Source organism: Oncorhynchus keta, chromosome 21, assembly GCF_023373465.1.
Source record: "Oncorhynchus keta strain PuntledgeMale-10-30-2019 chromosome 21, Oket_V2, whole genome shotgun sequence".
In the NCBI taxonomy this organism is placed as follows: Eukaryota; Metazoa; Chordata; class Actinopteri; order Salmoniformes; family Salmonidae; genus Oncorhynchus; species Oncorhynchus keta.
In genome coordinates, this window is record NC_068441.1 from 24,443,206 (window position 1) to 24,468,530 (window position 25,325).

General features: G+C 42.5%; 1 protein-coding gene across 1 annotated transcript in view; it reads left to right on the forward strand.

The window, feature by feature from the left end:
* Positions 1–23,364, forward strand: part of LOC118400317 (ras-related protein rab7-like) — a 23,878-nt gene extending 514 nt beyond the window's left edge. The window contains exons 2-6 of the mRNA XM_035797022.2: positions 8,044–8,106; positions 8,750–8,876; positions 17,578–17,796; positions 18,019–18,147; positions 21,917–23,364. Coding sequence (XP_035652915.1) covers positions 8,054–8,106; positions 8,750–8,876; positions 17,578–17,796; positions 18,019–18,147; positions 21,917–22,012 — 624 coding nt within the window. The 5' untranslated portion in view covers positions 8,044–8,053 and the 3' untranslated portion in view covers positions 22,013–23,364. The remainder of the gene's footprint in view (positions 1–8,043; positions 8,107–8,749; positions 8,877–17,577; positions 17,797–18,018; positions 18,148–21,916) is intronic.
* Positions 23,365–25,325: the final 1,961 nt, after the last annotated feature.

The following is a 25,325-nucleotide window of genomic DNA, read 5'->3' on the forward strand; positions in this document are numbered from 1 at the left end:
GCATATAATTTCTTTGTACAGAAGATTGATTCATGCATTGTTTGTTAGATATGTCACACGTAGGATCCCAGTGAGTCGATTGTAAAACAAACGTCTTGTCGGTCCTGAGCTTGTGGAAATTTTTCTCCCATGTGATCTGACATCTATAACGCAGTGTCATGGGATGCAGATTAGGCGAGGACTGGGGTTGTTACAGTAACAACTAACTTTTTACAGTAGGATTCTTATAAATACAATTTAACAATTATACTAGTTTATATTATGACAACTATTCATTTGTATGTTGGTTATATTCAGTTACAGTGTTGGTTATAGTTCCACTACAACATAGGCATGATACTGTGTTTTCCAGCTAGACATTTTGTCAGCATAGAGATGACCTTTCCCCTCGTTAGAGCATCACTGTGTCACACTCACAGTATCTCCAGCTGCAGGAGTCACACTAGCAGGGACTCAGGTGCAGCTGTCAACCTGGTAGCATTGAGGGTGTTAAGTATGTGAAATGTTTGGAAATGAGTTAATCTCATCAGGGTTATTTATGCACAACACATCTAGCCTATATTTAGACTTTGTTTGTGTCTGAATGTGCCGCTGTATCTGGGTGTACAGTGGGGCAAAAAAGTATTTAGTCAGCCACCAATTGTGCAAGTTCTCCCACTTAAAAAGATGAGAGGCCTGTCATTTTCATTATAGGTACACTTCAACTATGACAGACAAAATGAGGGGAAAAAATCCAGAAAATCACATTGAAGGATTTTTAATGAATTTATTTGCAAATTATGGTGGAAAATAAGTATTTGGTCACCTACAAACAAGCAAGATTTCTGGCTCTCACAGACCTGTAACTTCTTCTTTAAGAGGCTCATCTGTCCTCCACTGTATTAATGGCACCTGTTTGAACTTGTTATCAGTATAAAATACACCTGCCCACAACCTCAAACAGTCACACTCCAAACTCCACTATGGCCAAGACCAAAGAGCTGTCAGAGGACACCAGAAACAAAATTGTAGACCTGCACCAGGCTAGGAAGACTGAATCTGCAATAGTTAAGCAGCTTGGTTTGAAGAAATCAACTGTGGGAGCAATTATTAGGAAATGGAAGACATACAAGACCAATGATAATCTCCCTCGATCTGGGGCTCCACGCAAGATCTCACTCCGTGGGGTCAAAATGATCACAAGAACGATGAGCAAAAATCCCAGAACCACACGGGGGGACCTAGTGAATGACCTGCAGAGAGCTGGGACCAAAGTAACAAAGCCTACCATCAGTAACACACTACGCCGCCAGGGACTCAAATCCTGCAGTGCCAGACGTGTCCCCCTGCTTAAGCCAGTACATGTCCAGGCCCATCTGAAGTTTGCTAGAGAGCATTTGGATGATCCAGAAGATTGGGAGAATGTCATATGGTCAGATGAAACCAAAATATAACTTTTTGGTAAAAACTCAACTCGTTGTGTTTGGAGGACAAAGAACGCTGAGTTGCATCCAAAGAACACCATACCTACTGTGAAGCATGGGGGTGGAAACATCATGCTCTGGGGCTGTTTTTCTGCGAAGGGACCAGGACGACTGATCCGTGTAAAGGAAAGAATGAATGGGGCCATGTATTGTGAGATTTTGAGTGAAAACCTCCTTCCATCAGCAAGGGCATTGAAGATGAAATGTGGCTGGGTCTTTCAGCATGACAATGATCCCAAACACACCATCCGGGCATCGAAGGAGTGGCTTCATAAGAAGCATTTCAAGGTCCTGGAGTGGCCTAGCCAGTCTCCAGATCTCAACCCCATAGAAAATCTTTGGAGGGAGTTGAAAGTCTGTGTTGCCCAGCAACGGCCCCAAAAAAATCACTGCTCTAGAGGAGATCTGCATGGAAGAATGGGCCAAAATACCAGCAACAGTGTGTGAAAACCTTGTGAAGACTTACAGAAAACATTTGACATCTGTCATTGCCAACAAAGGGTATATAACAAAGTATTGAGAAACTTTTATTGATCAAATACTTATTTTCCACCATAATTTGCAAATAAATTCATTAAAAATCCTACAATGTGATTTTCTGGATTTTTTTTCTCATTTTGTCTGTCATAGTTGAAGTGTACCTATGATAAATTACAGGCCTCTCTCATCTTTTTAAGTGGGAGAACTTGCACAATTGGTGGCTGACTAAATACTTTTTTGCCCCACTGTATATGCATACAAATCATTGAAGTGACTGGTCCCAGCTGTCTCTCCACCTCTCCCTCCCTGTGCAGTGTTTAGAATCCAACATCATGGACAGAGTGCATCAGACCATAACCAAAGAACACTGTTTGGGATTTGCTGGAGTCATCATGTTATGCATGATGTCATGCTACTCCCACAAGAGAACAATGCATACTATATACATATATACTATATGCATACTATATTAATGACCATGAAATGTGAAATATAACCGTGATTCACTGCCTAGTCTAGTGATGACAGTCAGACGATCAACCCAGTATTTTAGGAATCCATTCTTCACGTTATAGAGAACCTCTATACATACTGGAACTCCAGGCTACCTGACCCCTAGCCTCTCTGAGTTGGAGGTCAATGGTCAGTAGTCTTCTCTGGTAGTCATGTACGAGACTATGGTGTTGGCATGCCCAGTGGGCCATCCTGAAGGGCTGTTCTCCACGCTCCAGAGTCAATACACTGGCCCTGTTCGAATGCTTTAAAAGTTTGCTCTTTATTCCTTGTTTCCTTCAGGAAACACAGGTCATAAGTGTTGGATAGCCAATGAGTTCTTCAAAGAAGCCAGAAAGCGAGGATTTTCATCAAAGTATTCAAAAATGGCCCCTACCTCACCACATTTCACTAGTTAATGGAGAGCAGAGCAGGAGCACTGAAGGGGTTCTTGTACTCAGAGGAGAACTAGAGTGTTTGGCCAACTCTGATGTCTGTGCAGTGATGTAAGTAAAGACTGTTTGTAAATATAGCCACCATTTGTCATTATCATATTAATGTTGGATTTATGAGTATGGCTAAACAATCTTTAAAAGTCTCACAGGTGGAGCAGTTGTCTGTAGTTAGATGTCTGCTGGCGGTCGCCTATGGATTGTATTTTGAGTACAGATCCAGAGGCCTAGTTAGTAGTTTATCAATAGAAACACATGGCTTGTTAATGGCTATGGCTTGTTCACAGACCGAGACTACGAGTGGATCACAGGGCCTGGACACGAAGGGTCACTTACCCTGTTTCTAGGCTCTGACCCCACAGAGCCACAGCTGGGACAACACACACAGAGAGAGAGAAAGACAGTGACCACTGTCCAGGGGGTTGTGTAAGTGTTGTTATTTTGGAACCTTTTTTTTTTTTACAAGTATCAGCTCTGAAAATGGAGAGAAGTGTCAGGCTTTGGCCAGATGGGACATCCCTGTGTTTCACTTAATTAAGGGTGAGTGGAGTGAGGGCTGTGGATGGATGGTAGGCTTGGCATTATACCGGTGTATACCGTTTAGAAGGCCACCATCTCGGAGTCGCCTCTTCACTGTTGAGGCTGGTATTTTGCGGGTACTATTTAATAAAGCTGCCAGTTGAGCACTTGTGATGCATCTGTTTTGCAAATTAGGCACTCTAATGTACTTGTTCTCTTGCTCAGTTGTGCACCGGGGCCTCCCACTCCTCTTTCTATTCTGGTTAGAGCCCGTTTGCGCTGTTCAGTGAAGGGAGTAGCACACAGCGCTATACGAGATCTTCAGTTTCTTGGCAATTTCTCGCATGGAATAGCCTTAATTTCTCAGAACAAGAATAGACTGATGAGTTTCAGAAGAAAGGTCTTTTGTTTCTGGCCATTTTGAGCCTGTAATCGAACCCACAAATGCTGATGCTACAGATACTCAACTAGTCTAAAGAAGGCCAGTTGTATTGCTTCTTTAATCAGAACAACAGTTTTCAGCTGTGCTAACATATTTCCAAAAGGGCTTTCTAATGATCAATTAGCCTTTTAAAATTATAAACTTGGATCAGCTAACACAACATGCCATTGGAACACAGGAGTGATTTTTTTATTTTTTTTTATTTGATGGTTGCTGATAATGGGCCTCTGTACTCCTATGTAGATATTCCATAAAAAATCTGCCGTTTCCAGCTACAATAGTCATTTACAACATTAAGAATGTCTACATCCTCTTTCCGATCAATTTGATATTTTAATGGACAAAAAAATTGCTTTTCTTTCGAAAACAAGGACATTTCTAAGTGACCCCAAACTTTTGAACGGTAATATACATATACAGTACCAATCAAAAGTTTGGACACCTACTCATTTCCGGGTTTTTCTTTATTTTTTATATTTTCTTAGCATTCTCTCAACCAGCTTCATGAGGTAGTCACCTGGAATGCATTTTAATTAACAGGTGTGTCTTAAGTTATTTTGTGAAATGTCTTTCCTTCGTAATGTGTTTGAGCCAATCAGTTGTGTTGTGACAAGTTAGGGGGGTATACAGAAGATAGCCCTATTTGGTAAAAGACTAAGTTTATAATATGGCAAGAAAAGCTCAAATAAGCAAGAAATGACAGTCCATCATTACTTTAAGACATGAAGGTCAGTCAATCTGGTAAATTGTGAGATTCAGAGTAGGTGAACGGATGAGCTCCGCATGTGTGGTTCCCACCGGGAAGCATGGAGGAGGAGGTGTGATAGTGTGGGGGTACTTTGCTGGTGACACTGATTTATTTAGAATTCAAGGCACACTTAACCAGCATGGCTACCACAGCATTCTGCAACGACACACCATCCCATATCATCTGTTTTTCAACAGGACAATGACCCAACACACCTCCAGGCCGTGTAAGGGCTATTTGACCATATTTGACCAAGAATGAGAGTGATGGAATGCTGCATCAGATAACCTGGCCTCCACAATCACCTGACCTCAAGCCAATTGAGATGGTTTGGGATGAGTTGGACCGCAGAGTGAAGGAAAAGCAGCCAACAAGTCCTCAGCATATGTGGGAACTCCTTCAAGACTGTTGTAAAAGCATTCCAGGTGAAGCTGGTTGAGAGAATACAAAGAGTGCAAAGCTGTCATCAAAGCAAAGGGTGGCTTTTTGAAGAATCTCAAATATTAAATATATTTGGATTTGTTTAACACTTTTCTAGTTACTACATGATTCTATATATGTTATTTCATAGTTGTAGCTGCTCAGATAGCTGATGTTTGAAGTTGGTGAGGGAGATAAAAGTCTCCAACTTCAGCGATTTTTGCAATTCGTTCCAGTCACAGGCAGCAGAGTACTGGAACGAAAGGCGGCCAAATGAGGTATTGGCTTTAGGGATGATCAGTGAGATACACCTGCTGGAGCGCGTGCTACGGATGGGTGTTGCCATCGTGACCAGTGAACTGAGATAAGGCGGAGCTTTACCTAGCATGGACTTGTAGATGACCTGGAGCCAGTGGGTCTGGCGACGAATATGTAGCGAGGGCCAGCCGACTAGAGCATACAAGTCGCAGTGGTGGGTGGTATAAGGTGCTTTAGTGACAAAACGGATGGCACTGTGATAGACTGCATCCAGTTTGCTGAGTAGAGTGTTGGAAGCCATTTTGTAGATGACATCGCCGAAGTCGAGGATCGGTAGGATAGTCCGTTTTACTAGGGTAAGCTTGGCGGCGTGAGTGAAGGAGGCTTTGTTGCGGAATAGAAAGCCGACTCTTGATTTGATTTTCGATTGGAGATGTTTGATATGAGTCTGGAAGGAGAGTTTGTAGAGGACTATGGCTGTGCTGTGGCATAGCCTTGTTTTGTTAATTTAGTTTTTTCCTGAGCCCTTGTCACAGTCAAGTCACAGCTATTTTATATTAAAAACATATGATGTAATATAGCAGAATTGACCAGAATATTTTTCCTAATAAAAAAAGTTTCCAGTGCAAAGTGATGCTTATCTCATGCCTGGAACAGTTATTCTCTGTGATCATTTAAAACGGTTCTCAATTTAGCGAGTTGAAAGACAATTTTCTTTTCAGTGATACAAACCAAAATTTGTCTTTTCAATATACAGATATTCGATTTAGTTTTCTGCCTGTTCTTTGGAATTTTCCAAATGGATGAACGATTCCACATTGAACACTGCATGGGGATGAATTATGGCCAGGACATCTGCTTGGTGAGTAGGCCCAGGCTTAATGATTCTGATGAAAATATGCTCTGTCTTTAGCAAACTAATGTTTTTGCATATTTTTAGTGTGGAACCGGTCTATGTTTAGGGGGGCTATTTGCCTAGGCTAACCAATTCGAGATGGCACTAGCAGTTTGCAAAGTAGCTTAAGAGGAAAATAGATGGAATGCAATTATTCAAAAATCGAAGCTTGTTGCTGGAACACATTTTCTACTTCAATCAACCAGCCCATTTTGAATTTGTGAGGAAACGGTTTGTTTTTTTGGCAAGGAATGTTGCTCCTGTATCCCATTAGTTAAATATGTTTTTATAGGCTTTTATTTATGTTGGCCGAACGGAAGCTTGTGTGTGTACTCGGCACACGTGAGTGAATGAGACACAGAGGGGAAAGAGAATTTAGGGGAAAGAACGGTGTGATGTTTGACTTGTTTTCATTTTTGTTGTGCCCTGCCAGTGCACATGTACAAATGGAACACTGGAGTCAAAGCAAATTAATGTTGTCAAGACAATTTCACTTGCCCGTTCGGGCAGCCACAAATCACATTCCACTAAATTGTTTTCATCCAATACTGTAAAACTATCTCTGGTTGAAGATCGAGATTTGACATCCTGATGGTATATATCTTGATGGTAATAGGCCGGACAAAGGCTGTTGTACTCATTAATCTGACTGTTGGCCTGGCTGTTACATTGTTGTTTCCCATGATAAACACAAGATGGATTTGAATGGGTCACTCTCGTTATTGTTTCAGTATAACATTGGGGGGCTTTTCTATTATCCTTTATCTCAGTCAGTGCCAGATAGGACTGTGCTGGGTTCTTTCCCATGACACTGCACCAGGTGTGTGTGCCTTGGTGAGAGATCTCACCTAGGTTTCTCCATTGAGAGAATGTGCCCTCAAAGTTAGGATGTTTGCCATTAGTATTGAAGCCTAATCACTTATTAAAACTGGAGTTTGGGAACGGCCACCCTGGAAGTGATTGGGAAAGAGTAGAGTTTTATGGTTGTGTTGTTCTCTCGCCTCTGATTTGAAACACGATCTAGTCCTCTGTGTGTGTGTGTGTGTGTGTGTGTGTGTGTGTGTGAGATTAGGGAACACATGACTGGAATGAAGAGTTTAAATCTGATGCCCAGTGGAATAGCACTCAATCTACAGTACACACAGCGCTAATTCACACACATTATAGCATTTTCTGACGCTCATGGTGCAGAGCTATGGATTTCAACCCCAGCGATCAGTTTGAAACTATTTGAAAAATATAAAATGTCTAGAGAAATCAGGTCAATATACTTGTAAGAACTACTTTTTTCCAGGTGTGTGCATATTTTGGTGTTTAGATAGGGCAGGGGTGTCGAACTAATTTCCCCCGGGGGCCCGTTTGATCTTCACCATGGTCTGGACCCCGGTAGGGCCACGCTGAAAATGTGTTATTTCCTCGCCGTCAAAATGTGCAAATAATGATCCGCTATCCATCATTTCTGGAATTTCGGATGCTCCCTTACTGTCTAGCTTTAGTTTTGATGATTGTTAGCGAGTTGGACACATTGAAGATACATTATAATGTCTACACAGTTTCAATTTGGTTTTAGTCATTTGGAAGAAACTAATTATACAAAAAATATATATAATTTTTAAACTAAGACATCATGGCGGGCGTTATTAAATCATCTCGTGTGCGTGCGTGCATAGTCCAAGTCCTGGGTTGCATCCAAATAATCAACCTTCTCCCAAAGTATGGATTTGAAAGGAAATGACTGGTAAATGGAACCTCCCTCTTGGCCTACATCAATACAATGCTTTTAAATGTTTAGGGAGTAGTGAACGAGTGCACACTTCAGGAGGAAGGAAAGATTGAGACTCAACCCTGATTTTGTGTGTGTGGTCTCTCCTCAGACACGACAGAATGACGTCCAGGAAGAAAGTGCTCCTGAAAGTCATCATCCTTGGGGATTCTGGGTTAGTCACCGAGTATTTGTGTTCTCTTCCTGTTTGACCAGTGTTTTGTTTTCCACTTTGATAATAGACTGCTGTTTGGGTATTCCAGATTCATTAGAAACTGCAGTCTACTACAGTCTTCCTGTACAGTCAGACCGCTGTTTGGTTGTGCCACACATTTACAGATAACTGCCAAAATAAAGAAAACACTAGAGTAAGTGAGGGGTACAAAGTATATTGAAAGCAGGTGCTTCCACACAGGTGTGGTTCCTGAGTTAATTAAACAATTAAAACATCCCGTCATGCTTACGGTCATGTATACAAATGCCCAGTTGCCCATTATTTTGGCTAACATGGCTAGAATTAGAGCGCTCAGTGACTTTGAAAGAGGGGTCTCAAAGGAGCATAGGGGCTTTAAAGGGTGAGTGTCCACAGTATTGCATCAGAGCACCTCTAATGGGGTTTTAATGGTGTCTGATCTCTCTCTGCTCCTCATTGAGTTTGGCTCATGAGCCATTGGCCATGGTTCCTCTTTCACCGTTAGGACTGAATGGATAGATGGAATAATGCAGCCATGTAAATAGATGAATAATTATCTTTAACACCTTTCTCTCCCCTGCTTGTTGTCCACCTCTCTTTCCCTTCATATCTCTCTCCTTCTCAGAGTTGGGAAGACCTCCCTGATGAACCAGTATGTGAATAGGAAGTTCAGTAACCAGTACAAAGCCACAATAGGAGCTGACTTCCTGACCAAGGAGGTGATGGTGGACGATCGGCTCGTCACAATGCAGGTACAGAAACGTGGCTACAGCACCATCATCAAAGCCACAATATCCAATAATAAAGATGGCGCCGATAGACATGGCCGCCTTGTTTCAGGCTCCGAAGCAACTTTGCAGTATTTTGTTTTTATAATGTTCTTTCTAACGTTATTAGCCCAAAACTTTCTTTGCATTATTACATACAGCCGGAAATAACTTTTTGATATCAGAGAGGCGGTAACTCACCAGCATTCCTGAATTGTATCTTTTGTTCGTACCATCCAAGGCATTTGAACTTATCCCAGAGGCAGCTCCAAGACGCCGCCGGCGTAGAAGAGGTATTCGGAGTGGACTTTTAGTCCGACTCAGGAGGTGTGCACACTATCCACCGCTTCCGAGTATACTGGTCACGAATGTTCAGTCTGTGGAGAAAATAAAGAATCCACTTCCAGAGAGACATCAGGGACTATAACATACTCTGTTTCCCAGAATCATGGCTCTCTCTGGATATACTGTCCCCGTCCATACAGCCAGCTGGGTTTTCAATACAACATGCAGATAGGAATATAGTACTCCAGGAACGAGAAAGGCGAAGGTGTATGTTTCATGATTAACTACTCATGGTGTGATTGTGGTAACGTACAGGAACTTAAGTTATTTTGTTCACCCGGCCTGGAATATGTCACAATCAAATGTCGACCGCATTACCTCCATACAGAATTTTCTTCGGGTTATCGTCACAGCCGTGTGTATATCTTCAATTCGATACCACGACAGCTCTCAAGGAACTACACTGGACCTTGTGTAAACTGCATATCCTGAAGCCGCATTTATTAAAGCTGGGGACTTCAGTAAAGCAAATCTGAGAAAAACGCTACCGAAGTTATATCAACACATCGCCTGCAGTACTTTTGTGCTTCAAAAACTCTTAACCATTGTTACTCTCCCTTCTGGGATGGCTACAAGGTCCTCCTCCGCCCTCCCTTTGGCAAATCAGAGCACGACTCCATTTTGCTCCTCCCTTCCTATAGGCAGAAACTCAAACAGGAAGTACCCATGCTAAGGTCTATTCAAGGCTGGTTTGACCAATCGGAATCCATGCTTCAAGACTGTTTTGATCACGTGGACTGGGACATGTTACAGGTTGCCTCTGAGAATAACATTGATGTATATATTGATACAGTGACTGAGTTCATCAGGAAGTGTATAGGGGATGTTGTTCCCATTGTGGCGATTTAAAACCTATCCAAACCAAAAACCCTGTATAGATGGCAGCATTCGTGATAATTGAAAGTGCGAACCACCACATTTAAGTACGGCAAGGTGACTGGGAATTTGACCAAATATGCCCTCCGTAAGGCAAACGGGCAAAACGTCAGTACAGAAAGAAAGTGGATTCCCAATTCAACAGCTCAGACACGAGGCGTATGTGACAGACCCAAGATAATCACAGATTATGAAGGGGAACACCAGCCACTTCGCAGACACCAATGTAATGCTCCCGGACAAGATATCCTTCGCCAGCTTTGAGGATAACACAGTGTCGCTGACATGGTCCGCTCCCAAGGACTGTCAGCTCTCGTTCTCCGTGGCTGACGACAGTAAGACATTTAAGTGTATTAACCTTTGCAAGGCAGCCAGCCCAGGCGGCATCCTTAGAGCGTGCGCAGACCAGTTGGCTGGAGTGTTTACGGACATATTCAATCTCTCCCTATCTCAGTCTGCTGTCCCCACTTGCTTCAACATGTCCACCATTGTTCCTGTACCCAATAAAGCAAAGGTAACTGAACTAAATGACTACCGCCCCTTACCATTCACTTGTGTCATGAAGTCAAATCAAAATCAAATCAAATCAAATTTTATTTGTCACATACACATGGTTAGCAGATGTTAAATGCGAGTGTAGCGAAATGCTTGTGCTTCTAGTTCCGACAATGCAGTGATAACCAACAAGTAATCTAACTAACAATTCCAAAACTACTGTCTTATACACAGTGTAAGGGGATAAGGAACATGTACATAAGGATATATGAATGAGTGATGGTACAGAGCAGCATACAGTAGATGGTATCGAGTACAGTATATACATATGAGATGAGTGTGTAGACAAAGTAAACAAAGTGGCATAGTTAAAGTGGCTAGTGATACATGTATTACATAAGGATGCGGTCGATGATGTTGAGTACAGTATATACATATGCATATGAGATGAATAATGTAGGGTAAGTAACATTATATAAGGTAGCATTGTTTAAAGTGGCTAGTGATATATTTACATAATTCCCATCAATTCCCATTATTAAAGTGGCTGGAGTTGGGTCAGTGTCAATGACAGTGTGTTGGCAGCAGCCACTCACTGTTAGTGGTGGCTGTTTAACAGTCTGATGGCCTTGAGATAGAAGCTGTTTTTCAGTCTCTCGGTCCCAGCTTTGATGCACCTGTACTGGCCTCGCCTTCTGGATGATAGCGGGGTGAACAGGCAGTGGTTCGGGTGGTTGATGTCCTTGATGATCTTTATGGCCTTCCTGTAACAACGGGTGGTGTAGGTGTCCTGGAGGGCAGGTAGTTTGCCCCCGGTGATGCGTTGTGCAGTCCTCACTACCCTCTGGAGAGCCTTACGGTTGAGGGCGGAGCAGTTGCCGTACCAGGCGGTGATACAGCCCGCCAGGATGCTCTCGATTGTGCATCTGTAGAAGTTTGTGAGTGCTTTTGGTGACAAGCCGAATTTCTTCAGCCTCCTGAGGTTGAATAGGCGCTGCTGCGCCTTCTTCACGACGCTGTCAGTGTGAGTGGACCAATTCAGTTTGTCTGTGATGTGTATGCCGAGGAACTTAAAACTAGCTACCCTCTCCACTACTGTTCCATCGATGTGGATAGGGGGGTGTTCCCTCTGCTGTTTCCTGAAGTCCACAATCATCTCCTTAGTTTTGTTGACGTTGAGTGTGAGGTTATTTTCCTGACACCACACTCCGAGGGCCCTCACCTCCTCCCTGTAGGCCGTCTCGTCGTTGTTGGTAATCAAGCCTACCACTGTTGTGTCGTCCGCAAACTTGATGATTGAGTTGGAGGCGTGCTTTGAAAGGCTAGTAAACCTACACAGGATCGGTGTCTCCCCTGCGGACGGTTGAGCTAATGTAGGCTAAGTAACAAAAAAAGTTCCCAGGACATAGACATATCTGATATGGGCAGAAAGCTTAAATTCTTGTTTCTCAAACTGCACTGTCAAATTTACAGTAGCTATTACAGTGAAAGAATAGCATGCTATTGTTTGAGGAGAGTGCATAATTATGAACTTGAAAATGTTTTATTAAACCAATTAGGCACATTCTGAACAGATATGCAATGGTTCATTGGAGAAGTCTAAAACTTTGCACATACACTGCTGCCATCTAGTGGCCAACATCTACATTGTGTCTGGGCTGGAATAAAATATTATGGCCTTTCTCTTGCATTTAAAGAGTGTAGAAGTGTAGCAAAATGCTTGTTGAACAACAAGAAAATCCTAAGAACTAGAAGCGAGGCAGCCCTCTGTCGTAGTCATTTTGACCTGCAATACAATATAACAATCGATCCACAGATGATACAATCACCATCGTACTGCACACTGCCTTATTCCATCTGGACAAGAGGAATGCATACAGTTTAAGTCGGAAGTTTACATACACCTTAGCCAAGTACATTTAAACTCGGTTTTTCACAATTCCTGACATTTAATCCTAGTAAAAATTCCCTGTCTTAGGTCATTTAGGATCACCACTTTATTTTAAGAATGTGAACTGTCAGAATAATAGTAGAGAATGATTTATTTCAGCTTTTATTTCTTTCATCACATTCCCAGTGGGTCAGAAGTTTACATACACTCAATTAGTATTTGGTAGCATTGCCTTTAAATTGTTTAACTTGGGTCAAACATTTGGGGAAGACTTCCACAAGCTTCCCACAATACTTTGGGTGAATTTTGGCCCATTCCTCCTGACAGAGCTGGTGTAACTAAGTCAGGTTTGTAGGCCCCCTTGCTCACACACACTTTTTCAGTTATGCCCACAAATGTTCTATAGGAATGATGCTTTGTGATGGCCACTCCAATACCTTGATTTTGTTGTCCTTAAGCCATTTTGCCACAACTTTGGAAGTATGCTTGGGGTCATTGTCCATTTGAAGACCCATTTGCGACCAAGCTTTAACTTCCTGACTGATGTCTTGAGATGTTGCTTCCATATATCCGTGTGATGCCATCTATTTTGTGAAGTGCACCAGTCCCGCCTGAAGCAAAGCACCCCCACAACATGATGATGCCACCCCCGCGCTTCACGGTTGGGATGGTGTTCTTCGGCTCGCAAGCGTCCCCCTTTTCCTCCAAACACAACGATGGTCATTATGGCCAAACAGTTCAATTTTTGTTTCATCAGACCAGAGGACATTTCTCCAAAAAGTATGATCTTTGTCTCCATGTGAAGTTGCAAACCGTAGTCTTCCTTGCTGATCGGCCTTTTAGGTTATGTTGATATAGGACTCGTTTTACTGTGGATAGATACTTTTGTACCCGTTTCCTCCAGCATCTTCACAAGGTCCTTTGCTGTTGTTCTGGGATTGATTTGCACTTTTCGCACCATAATATGTTCATCTCTAGGAGACAATGCGTCTCCTTCCTGAGCGGTATGACGGCTGGGTGGTCCCATGGTGTTTATACTTGTGTACTATTGCTTATACAGATGAACGTGTGGTACCTTCAGGCGTTTGGAAATTGCTCCCAAGGATGAACCAGACTTGTGGAGGTCTACAATGATTTTTTTTTCTGACATCTTGGCTGATTTCATTTGATTTTCCCATGATGTCAAGGAACGAGGCAGTGAGTTTGAAGGTAGGCCTTGAAATACATCCACAGGTACACCTCCAATTGACTCAAATGATGTCAATTAGTGTATCAGAAGCTTCTAAAGCCAATTTTCAGGAATTTTCCAAGCTGTTTAAAGGGACAGTCAACTTAGTGTATGTAAACTTCTAGCCCACTGGAATTGTGATACAGTGAATTATAAGTAAAATAATCTGTCTGTAAACAATTGTTGGAAAAATTACTTGTCATGCACAAAGTAGATGTCCTTAACCGACTTGCCAAAACTATTTTATTAACAAGAAATGTGTGGAGTGGTTGAAAAACTAGTTTTAATGACTCCAACCTAAGTGTATGTAAACTTCTGACTTCAACTGTAATTACATTGGGGTTTCCTCTTAATTTTCTTAGACAGTTCAAATCAAATGTATTTGTATAGCCCTTCGTACATCAGCTGATATCTCAAAGTGCTGTACAGAAACCCAGCCTAAAACCCCAAACAGCAAGCAATGCAGGTGTAGAAGCACGGTGGCTAGGAAAAACTCCCTAGAAAGGCCAAAACCTAGGAAGAAACCTAGAGAGGAACCAGGCTATGTGGTGTGGCCAGTCCTCTTCTGGCTGTGCCGGGTGGAGATTATAACAGAACATGGCCAAGATGTTCAAATGTTCATAAATGACCAGCATGGTTGAATAATAGTAAGGCAGGACAGTTGAAACTGGAGCAGCAGCATGGCCAGGTGGACTGGGGACAGCAAGGAGTCATCATGTCAGGTAGTCCTGGGGCATGGTCCTAGGGCTCAGGTCCTCCGAGAGAGAGAAAGAAAGAGATAAGGAGAGAATTAGAGAACGCACACTTAGATTCACACAGGTCACCGAATAGGACAGGAGAAGTACTCCAGATATAACAAACTGACCCTAGCCCCCCGACACATAAACTACTGCAGCATAAATACTGGAGGCTGAGACAGGAGGGGTCAGGAGACACTCTGGCCCCATCCGAGGACACCCCCGGACAGGGCCAAACAGGAAGGATATAACCCCACCCACTTTGCCAGAGCACAGCCCCCACACCACTAGAGGGATATCTTCAACCACCAACTTACCATCCTGAGACAAGGCTGAGTATAGCCCACAAAGATCTCCGCCATGGCACAACCCAAGGGGGGTGCGCCAACCCAGACAGGACGACCACAACAGTGAATCAACCCACTCAGGTGACGCACCCCCCCCCAGGGACGGCATGAGAGAGCCCCAGTAAGCTAGTGACTCTGTAATAGGGATAGAGGCAGAGAATCCCAGTGGAAAGAGGGGAACCGGCCAGGCAGAGACAGCAAGGGCGGTTCGTTGCTCCAGAGCCTTTCCGTTCACCTTCCCACTCCTGGGTCAGACTACACTCAATCATATGACCCACTGAAGAAATGAGTCTTTAGTAAATACTTAAAGGTTGAGACCGAGTTTGCGTCTCTGACATGGGTAGGCAGACCGTTCCATAAAAATGGAGCTCTATAGGAGAAAGCCCTGCCTCCAGCTGTTTGCTTAGAAATTCTAGGGACAATTAGGAGGCCTGCGTCTTGTGACCGTAGCGTACGTGTAGGTATGTACGGTACCAAGTCAGAGAGATAGGTAGGAGCAAGCCCATGTAATGCTTTGTAGGTTAGCAGTAAAACATTGAAATCAGCCCTTGCTTTGACAGGAAGCCAGTGTAGAGAGGCTAGCACTGGAGTAATATGATCACATTTTTTGGTTCTAGTCATGATTCTAGCAGCTGTATTTAGCACTAACTGAAGTTTATTCAGTGCTTTATCCGGGTAGCCGGAAAGTAGAGCATTGCAGTAGTCTAACCTAGAAGTGACAAAAGCATGGATTAATTTTTCTGCATCATTTTTGGACAGAAAGTTTCTGATTTTTGCAATGTTACGTAGATTGAAAAAAGCTGTCCTTGAAATGGTCTTGATATGTTCTTCAAAAGAGATCAGGGTCCAGAGTAACGCCGAGGTCCTTCACAGTTTTATTTGAGACGACTGTACAACCATTAAGATTAATTGTCACGTTCAACAGAAGATCTCTTTGTTTCTTGGGACCTAGAACAAGCATCTCTGTTTTGTCTGAGTTTAATAGTAGAAAGTTTGCAGCCATCCACTTCCTTATGTCTGAAACACATGCTTCTAGCGAGGGCAATTTTGGGGCTTCACCATGATTCATTGAAATGTACAGCTGTGTGTCAGCCGCATAGCAGTGAAAGTTAACATTATGTTTTCGAATAACATCCCCAAGAGCTAAAATATATAGTGAAAACAATAGTGGTCCTAAAACAGAACCTTGAGGAACACCGAAATGTACAGTTGATTTGTCAATGGACAAACCATTCACAGAGACAAACTGATATATTTCCGACAGATAAGATCTAAACCAGGCCAGAACATGTCCGTGTAGACCAATTTGGGTTTCCAATCTCTCAAAGAATGTGGTGATCGATGGTATCAAAAGCAGCACTAAGGTCTAGGAGCACGAGGACAGATGCAGAGCCTCGGTCCGATGCCTTTAAAATGTCATTTACCACCTTCACAAGTGCCGTCTCAGTGCTATGATGGGGTCTAAAACCAGACTGAAGCATTTCGTATACATTGTTTGTCTTCAGGAAGGCAGTGAGTTGCTGCGCAACAGCCTTCTCTAAAATGTTTGAGAGGAATGGAAGATTCGATATAGGCCGATAGTTTTTTATATTTTCTGGGTCAAGGTTTGGCTTTTTCAAGAGAGGCTTTATTACTGCCACTTTTAGTGAGTTTGGCACACATCCGGTGGATAGAGAGCCGTTTATTATGTTCAACATAGGAGGGCCAGTTAGGCTAAGGCAAGGGCTGTTTCCTCTTCTATGCTGCTGCCGCCTCCGCTGCATTGTTCTCAATCCCAAAATGCTGGTTCACTTTGCAATTATGCACGTATTAACATGGGGAAAGGCACCAGTTCTATGGCATACTGAAGATTATTTTTCAGAACCGCGGACAGCGACCATATCCAACGCGGGAGAAAGTTCATTTGTTCTAAATAATATTCCATTTATTAGTGTTGCACCATTATTTTTGTATCGTATAACCATATACAATTTCAGTATCACATGGAGTGATGGACTATGCCATCCCCGTGGTCTCCGCAATGGATTAGTCCACTGAGACGGGTGCGAATCAGACAGGTATCTTGTGCACCATTAGGAAAATTCTAAATTGTTAAAGAGATGTCGGTCTAAAGAAATGTCGGTCTAAAGAAATGTTGGTCAACCAGCAGCCTATTGACCAAAAAAATCGACCAGTCGACTAAATTGAGGTCAGCCCTAATAAACAGTATATTATTGGAGCATTTTATTTTTATATATACCCTTAAATTTGACAGGGAGTAATGTTGAGACCAAGGTCACTTTTTAAAAATTGAGCCCTGTAATTTCAAAGATACACCATTTTCAGGCTGAGAAGTGCCAAATGGGTACACCTGTTTTGTCTGATTTTACATTTACATTTGAGTCATTTAGCAGATGTTCTTATCCAGAGTGACTTACAGGGTTAAGTGCCTTGCTCAATTGCACGTTGACATATTTTTCGCCTAGTCAGCTCGGGGATTTGAACCAGCAACCTTTCGGTTATTGGCCCAACACTCTTAACCTTTAGGCTACATACTAAGGAAATGCAAACAACTTGTCATACCAATGGGGGATCAAGTACGCTTTTGGTAACACTGATGCAAAGTGGGAACCAAACAAGTCTGATTACATGACAGTGTGATTAGTTTAAGATCTTAGTTCAGAAGAAAACATGTTTCCCAGCAATAGTTAACCCTCTTTCCTTCTGTCACGTTTTCCCTCCCTCCTTTCTTCCCTCCATCGCTCCCTCTACCTGTCCACATGGTCAGATCTGGGACACGGCAGGGCAGGAGAGGTTCCAGTCTCTGGGTGTGGCGTTCTACCGCGGGGCAGACTGCTGTGTGCTGGTGTTTGATGTGACTGCTCCTAACACCTTCAAGACTCTAGACAGCTGGAGGGACGAGTTCCTCATCCAGGCCAGTCCCAGGGACCCCGAGAACTTCCCTTTTGTGGTGCTAGGCAACAAGATCGACCTGGAGAACAGACAGGTGGGTGACAGATGACTATAGGCGTTACCACATCTAATGTTACCACCTCTAGTACTACAGTCATTGGCCCTAATGCTAATGTCATCTGCAGTGGAGTTTCCATACATATGATTCAAAGTTTCTCAGTAGCAGGGTACGATCTAATGTGTGTTTTTCACCAATATTGGAGTCTCCTCATAGATCTCATCTGATGTTTGTGAATGTCTTTCCCTACACACCCAGGTGACGACCAAGCGAGCTCAGGCATGGTGTCAGAGTAAGGACAACATCCCCTACTTTGAGACCAGTGCTAAGGAGGCCATCAACGTAGAGCAGGCCTTCCAGACCATCGCACGCAATGCCCTCAAACAGGTGGGTTGGGCCAGGATCATCATGGCAGCTCACAGGAGGGAATTGGGGGTTTTGGTGAATGAATTACCTTTTATTTTTGTGTCAAATCGCCAGTTGGCAACCCATTCCTTATGGGATTAATTTACACATAAACAAACATTACAATAATTCCCTGCGCATCGCATAAAGAGTTAAACAATAAATATCAACACATAAGTTAAATAAGGTTATCCAAACAATAATTATATACAGAACAATGAAACGGAAGAACAATGAAACAGAAAGCAGATACAGAACAATGAAACAGAAAGCAGATACAGAACAATGAAACAGAAGGCAGATACAGAACAATGAAACAGACAGCAGATACAGAACAATGAAACAGACTGCAGATACAGAACAATGAAACAGACGGCAGATACAGAACAATGAAACAGACGGCAGATACAGAACAATGAAACAGAAGGCAGATACAGAACAATGAAACAGAAGGCAGATACAGAACAATGAAACAGAAGGCAGATACAGAACAATGAAACAGAAGGCAGATACAGAACAATGAAACAGAAGGCAGATACAGAACAATGAAACAGAAGGCAGATACAGAACAATGAAACAGAAGGCAGATACAGAACAATGAAACGGAAGGCAGATACAGAACAATGAAACGGAAGGCAGATACAGAACAATGAAACGGAAGGCAGATACAGAACAATGAAACGGAAGGCAGATACAGAACAATGAAACGGAAGGCAGATACAGAACAATGAAACGGAAGGCAGATACAGAACAATGAAACAGAAGGCAGATACAGAACAATGAAACAGAAGGCAGATACAGAACAATGAAACAGAAGGCAGATACAGAACAATGAAACAGAAGGCAGATACAGAACAATGAAACAGAAGGCAGATACAGAACAATGAAACAGAAGGCAGATACAGAACAATGAAACAGAAGGCAGATACAGAACAATGAAACAGAAGGCAGATACAGAACAATGAAACAGAAGGCAGATACAGAACAATGAAACAGAAGGCAGATACAGAACAATGAAACAGAAGGCAGATACAGAACAATGAAACAGAAGGCAGATACAGAACAATGAAACAGAAGGCAGATACAGAACAATGAAACAGAAGGCAGATACAGAACAATGAAACAGAAGGCAGATACAGAACAATGAAACAGAAGGCAGATACAGAACAATGAAACGGAAGGCAGATACAGAACAATGAAACGGAAGGCAGATACAGAACAATGAAACGGAAGGCAGATACAGAACAATGAAACGGAAGGCAGATACAGAACAATGAAACGGAAGGCAGATACAGAACAATGAAACGGAAGGCAGATACAGAACAATGAAACGGAAGGCAGATACAGAAGGCAGATACAGAACAATGAAACAGAAGGCAGATACAGAACAATGAAACAGAAGGCAGATACAGAACAATGAAACAGAAGGCAGATACAGAACAATGAAACAGAAGGCAGATACAGAACAATGAAACAGAAGGCAGATACAGAACAATGAAACAGAAAGCAGATACAGAACAATGAAACAGAAGGCAGATACAGAACAATGAAACAGAAGGCAGATACAGAACAATGAAACGGAAGGCAGATACAGAACAATGAAACGGAAGGCAGATACAGAACAATGAAACGGAAGGCAGATACAGAACAATGAAACAGAAGGCAGATACAGAACAATGAAACAGAAGGCAGATACAGAACAATGAAACAGAAGGCAGATACAGAACAATGAAACAGAAGGCAGATACAGAACAATGAAACAGAAGGCAGATACAGAACAATGAAACAGAAGGCAGATACAGAACAATGAAACAGAAGGCAGATACAGAACAATGAAACAGAAGGCAGATACAGAACAATGAAACAGAAGGCAGATACAGAACAATGAAACAGAAGGCAGATACAGAACAATGAAACGGAAGGCAGATACAGAACAATGAAACGGAAGGCAGATACAGAACAATGAAACGGAAGGCAGATACAGAACAATGAAACGAAGGCAGAAGGCAGATACAGAACAATGAAACAGAAGGCAGATACAGAACAATGAAACAGAAGGCAGATACAGAACAATGAAACAGAAGGCAGATACAGAACAATGAAACAGAAGGCAGGCAGATACAGAACAATGAAACAGAAGGCAGATACAGAACAATGAAACAGAAGGCAGATACAGAACAATGAAACAGAAGGCAGATACAGAACAATGAAACAGAAGGCAGATACAGAACAATGAAACAGAAGGCAGATACAGAACAATGAAACGGAAGGCAGATACAGAACAATGAAACGGAAGGCAGATACAGAACAGATACAGAACAATGAAACAGAAGGCAGATACAGAACAATGAAACAGAAGGCAGATACAGAACAATGAAACAGAAGGCAGATACAGAACAATGAAACAGAAAGCAGATACAGAACAATGAAACAGAAGGCAGATACAGAACAATGAAACAGAAGGCAGATACAGAACAATGAAACAGAAGGCAGATACAGAACAATGAAACAGAAGGCAGATACAGAACAATGAAACAGAAGGCAGATACAGAACAATGAAACAGAAGGCAGATACAGAACAATGAAACAGAAGGCAGATACAGAAGGCAGATACAGAACAATGAAACGGAAGGCAGATACAGAACAATGAAACGGAAGGCAGATACAGAACAATGAAACGGAAGGCAGATACAGAACAATGAAACGGAAGGCAGATACAGAACAATGAAACGGAAGGCAGATACAGAACAATGAAACGGAAGGCAGATACAGAACAATGAAACGGAAGGCAGATACAGAACAATGAAACGGAAGGCAGATACAGAACAATGAAACGGAAGGCAGATACAGAACAATGAAACGGAAGGCAGATACAGAACAATGAAACGGAAGGCAGATACAGAACAATGAAACGGAAGGCAGATACAGAACAATGAAACGGAAAGCAGATACAGAACAATGAAACGGAAGGCAGATACAGAACAATGAAACGGAAGGCAGATACAGAACAATGAAACGGAAGGCAGATACAGAACAATGAAACGGAAGGCAGATACAGAACAATGAAACGGAAGGCAGATACAGAACAATGAAACGGAAGGCAGATACAGAACAATGAAACGGAAGGCAGATACAGAACAATGAAACGGAAGGCAGATACAGAACAATGAAACGGAAGGCAGATACAGAACAATGAAACGGAAGGCAGATACAGAACAATGAAACGGAAGGCAGATACAGAACAATGAAACGGAAGGCAGATACAGAACAATGAAACGGAAGGCAGATACAGAACAATGAAACGGAAGGCAGATACAGAACAATGAAACGGAAGGCAGATACAGAACAATGAAACGGAAGGCAGATACAGAACAATGAAACGGAAGGCAGATACAGAACAATGAAACGGAAGGCAGATACAGAACAATGAAACGGAAGGCAGATACAGAACAATGAAACGGAAAGCAGATACAGAACAATGAAACGGAAGGCAGATACAGAACAATGAAACGGAAGGCAGATACAGAACAATGAAACGGAAGGCAGATACAGAACAATGAAACGGAAGGCAGATACAGAACAATGAAACAGAAGGCATTTGAACCCAGTCTGGCATAAAGAGAAGATTCAAGTGGGAGACAGGCCTTGGTTTTGTTGACTGTTCTTTCAGAGGACTACTTAAGTAGAAGAGCAAAACTTAGATCCCAGTTTCTCCATTTCTCATTGTTTCTCCCTCTTTTATTTTTATCAGGAGACGGAGGTGGAGCTGTATAATGAATTCCCAGAACCCATAAAGCTGGACAGGAATGATCGAGCAAAGCCTTCAGCAGAGGCCTGCAGCTGCTGAGGCACAACATGGACTATCTTCTGTCTGGCTTTCAGGAACAAACCCCTTCTCTCTTTCTAAAGGAAAGGACAGCCTCTCTGGTTTCTGCATGCACCCATGTCACATTCCCCTCCCACCAGAATCCCAACGAGTGTCCAGTTATTTACATGTACTGCACATGATGGGTGTATACATACACCTTTAACACACATTCATTCACTCCCACACATACACATCTTGATGAATCCAATGCCGTTAGAGAAGAATTGGTACACCCCTGTAGACTCCACTATTCCTGCCCGTTCCTGAATCCATACCATGAGTGAACCCACAGCCTGGCCCACCCTGTCTGACTGTGTCCCCTCTCTGTCTCATATTGGGGGGTCCAGATGGAGCCATGTCCTAGGAGTGTAGTGGAGAACTCTAAAGTGATGGCTGAAGCTTCTTGACATGAGATTATGATGATGATGATATCTTTGTCTCATTGTCCTGAAACATTTAATCCTCTGTATTTTCTGTTCTTCATAATGGTTTTGTTTTGACTTGAAGTTCTATATTGCCTAACTTACTGTTGACAAATAATTAGCTGTACTATAATGTTTTGTTCGAATTGGCTGTCGATGTTAAGTCTTAAGCCATTCGGAAGCTTATACTTGGTTTTGCACTGTGGTTTTACTGATATTTTTTGTTCTAAACTCTTATTTGGGCTTGACTGACAACAAGCCATTAACAACAACACTGCTCCCACCATCCTTCTCTACTACCCCCAGGAAGCCTGTTGATGCTATAAAAAAAATACACAGGTGGCTCCCTTTTGTTGGGAGTGCGCATTGGTTGGTTTAGTAGCTTATGTTGCAGGGGAAATATTCATAAGTAGGCGATGAAGAGAGAAAAGCTGACGACGCAAACACAATGGAAGACATGGAGAAAGTTTTTATTAAGATATTAATAGTCCTAGAACTACTGCTACTACTATGTTCTATATGTCCTTTCCTTTGTCAGACAATGTGTTTCAACACTAGAATTACAGCTCTGCTCCTCTACATCTGTCCACTGTTATGCCTGTATTGTCTATACTGTATCTTCCTTTCTGCTGGTAGCTCAGGTTGGCAAGAGTTTGTTAATAAGTGCTTAATATGACTTTTTAACAGATTGTGTACTACTATTGAGTGTGGGTATAACAGGAACAGTGGGGAAAAGATGAGAGATTAAAGAATTGGATGTTATTTCTATCAATCACAAAGAAACAGTCCAAGGATTTGCCCTGGTATTACTCCTCTTCTTCAGGAAATAATCAGTGCTATGCCAATTCAGTTGTTGAGTATTGGGATTTCAAAAGTAGTGATAATAAAAAGTAATTCAATATAAAAAAATGTATGATTGTTTTACTGCCATGTTTTAAAATGCTGGTGAGTGAGTTGAACAGTATGGGTGTGTGGATAAAATCACTGAGGAAGCAAAGCCAGTAAAAAATCCATATTACAAACTACTGTAATTGTGTTAGCTCTATAACCCATTTGTTCACATGCCAGCATGATATACAATAAGGCTGTGACAAAAATAAAAGTCACACAGTGGTGCAATAGATTAAATTACCCACATTTGTTTCATCACAAAACCAGAGAGCAACATCTGTCCAGTGAAATCTACAAAGAAAATATTGCATGTAACAAACCGTTATGACCTGCAATATGGTCAAGGAAGTTCAATGTTTTAGAGTCTAAAATTTAGACTGTTTACTAAACTACTGATTTAGAAACACGCAAGTCCGTAAAAAGACAACAGGAGCATTATATTTCAGCACCATTTCAACTTAGATATGATCAAATCCGCAAGGCAATATATAGTTTAATACACTGAAAACAAAGTTAAAGATACCAAAAATGATTTAGTCCAATCAATGCTACTAAATATCATGTGGCTGTCCATGGTACTGATTTCTCTGTGTGTGTGCATGCACAAGTAAAACATTTGGACCCACCCTACTTGTAGACTAGTTGAATGTCAATGCCATCCTCCTCTTTTTCATGTTGGCAATACTGTCTATGGCTCTGTAATACAGTACACTTTTAGCTTTTGTTGTCATAGGCTACCTAGCTAAAATGCTTGCTAGCCTAACTTCCTCGCATGGGCAACAATGAACCAGCTAAGTTAGCTAGCTAGTCAATGTAAGCCTAAAAGCCTGTCTTCCCTTGGCATCCATGAATACACGCCACTGGAGTTATAGGATATATTTATTTAGAATATGTCATCAGCAGGTAGCCTAGTGGTTAGAGCATTGGACCGGTTGCTGGTTTGAATCCTCGAGCTGACAAGGTAAAAATCTGTTGTTCTGCCCCTGAACAAGGCAGTTAACCCACTGTTCCCCGGTAGGCTGTCATTGTAAATAAGAATTTTTCTGAACTCACTTGCCTAGTTAAATAAGGTTCAATCAAATACAATTTTAAAAAGTGTTTTATTTACCTTTATTTAACTAGGCAAGTCAGTTTAAGAACAAATTCTTATTATCAATGACAGCCTAGGAACAGTGGGTTAACTGCCTTGTTCAGGGACAGAACTAAAGATTTAATTAGAATTTGGTAGCATTGCCTTTAAATTGCTTAACTTGGGTCAAACGTTGTGGGTAGCATTCCACAAGCATCCCACAACAAGTTGGATGAATTTTGGCCCATTCCTCCTGACAGAGCTGGTGTAACTGAGTCAGGTTTGCAGGCCTCCTTGCTCGCTCACGCTTTTTCAGTTCTGCCCACAAATTTTCTATAGGAATGAGTTCAGGGCTTGGGAGGAAATTATGGCTGGAGACTAATGCCTTCCGTGGAAGCAGGCGCAGGGAGAAAAGGGAGGACAGTGACGACGCCGGGGTTGGCGGCCACAGTGTAAGCCCAAAAGACAGCCCAGGAATGAGCCAGAGACCGTCAGGGAGTCGAAGGAGGAACTCGACGAAAGATTCCGGAGAGAGGTGGTGGCGATGAGAGTGCTGCAAAGCGGGCGTGCTGAGGAGCGTGGCACGAGTCCGGTGTCATCTGCACCATGCATCTCGCCTCCAGTGGGCCTCCCCAGTCTGGTACGTCCTGTGTTTCCTCCATGTACTCGCCCTGAAGTGTGTGTCACCGTTCCAGTAAAATTTGTGCCGGTTCTACGCAGCAGGTCTCCAGTGCGCCTTCACAGCCCAGTACGTCCTGTGCTAGCTCCCCGCACTCAATGTGCGGAGTGTGTCATCATTCCGTCACCATCTGTGGCAGCTCTACGCACCAGGTCTCAAGTGCGCCTCCACAGTCCAGTACGTCCTGCTCCTCGCACTCTTCCTGAAGTGCATGTCACCAGTCCGCTGCCA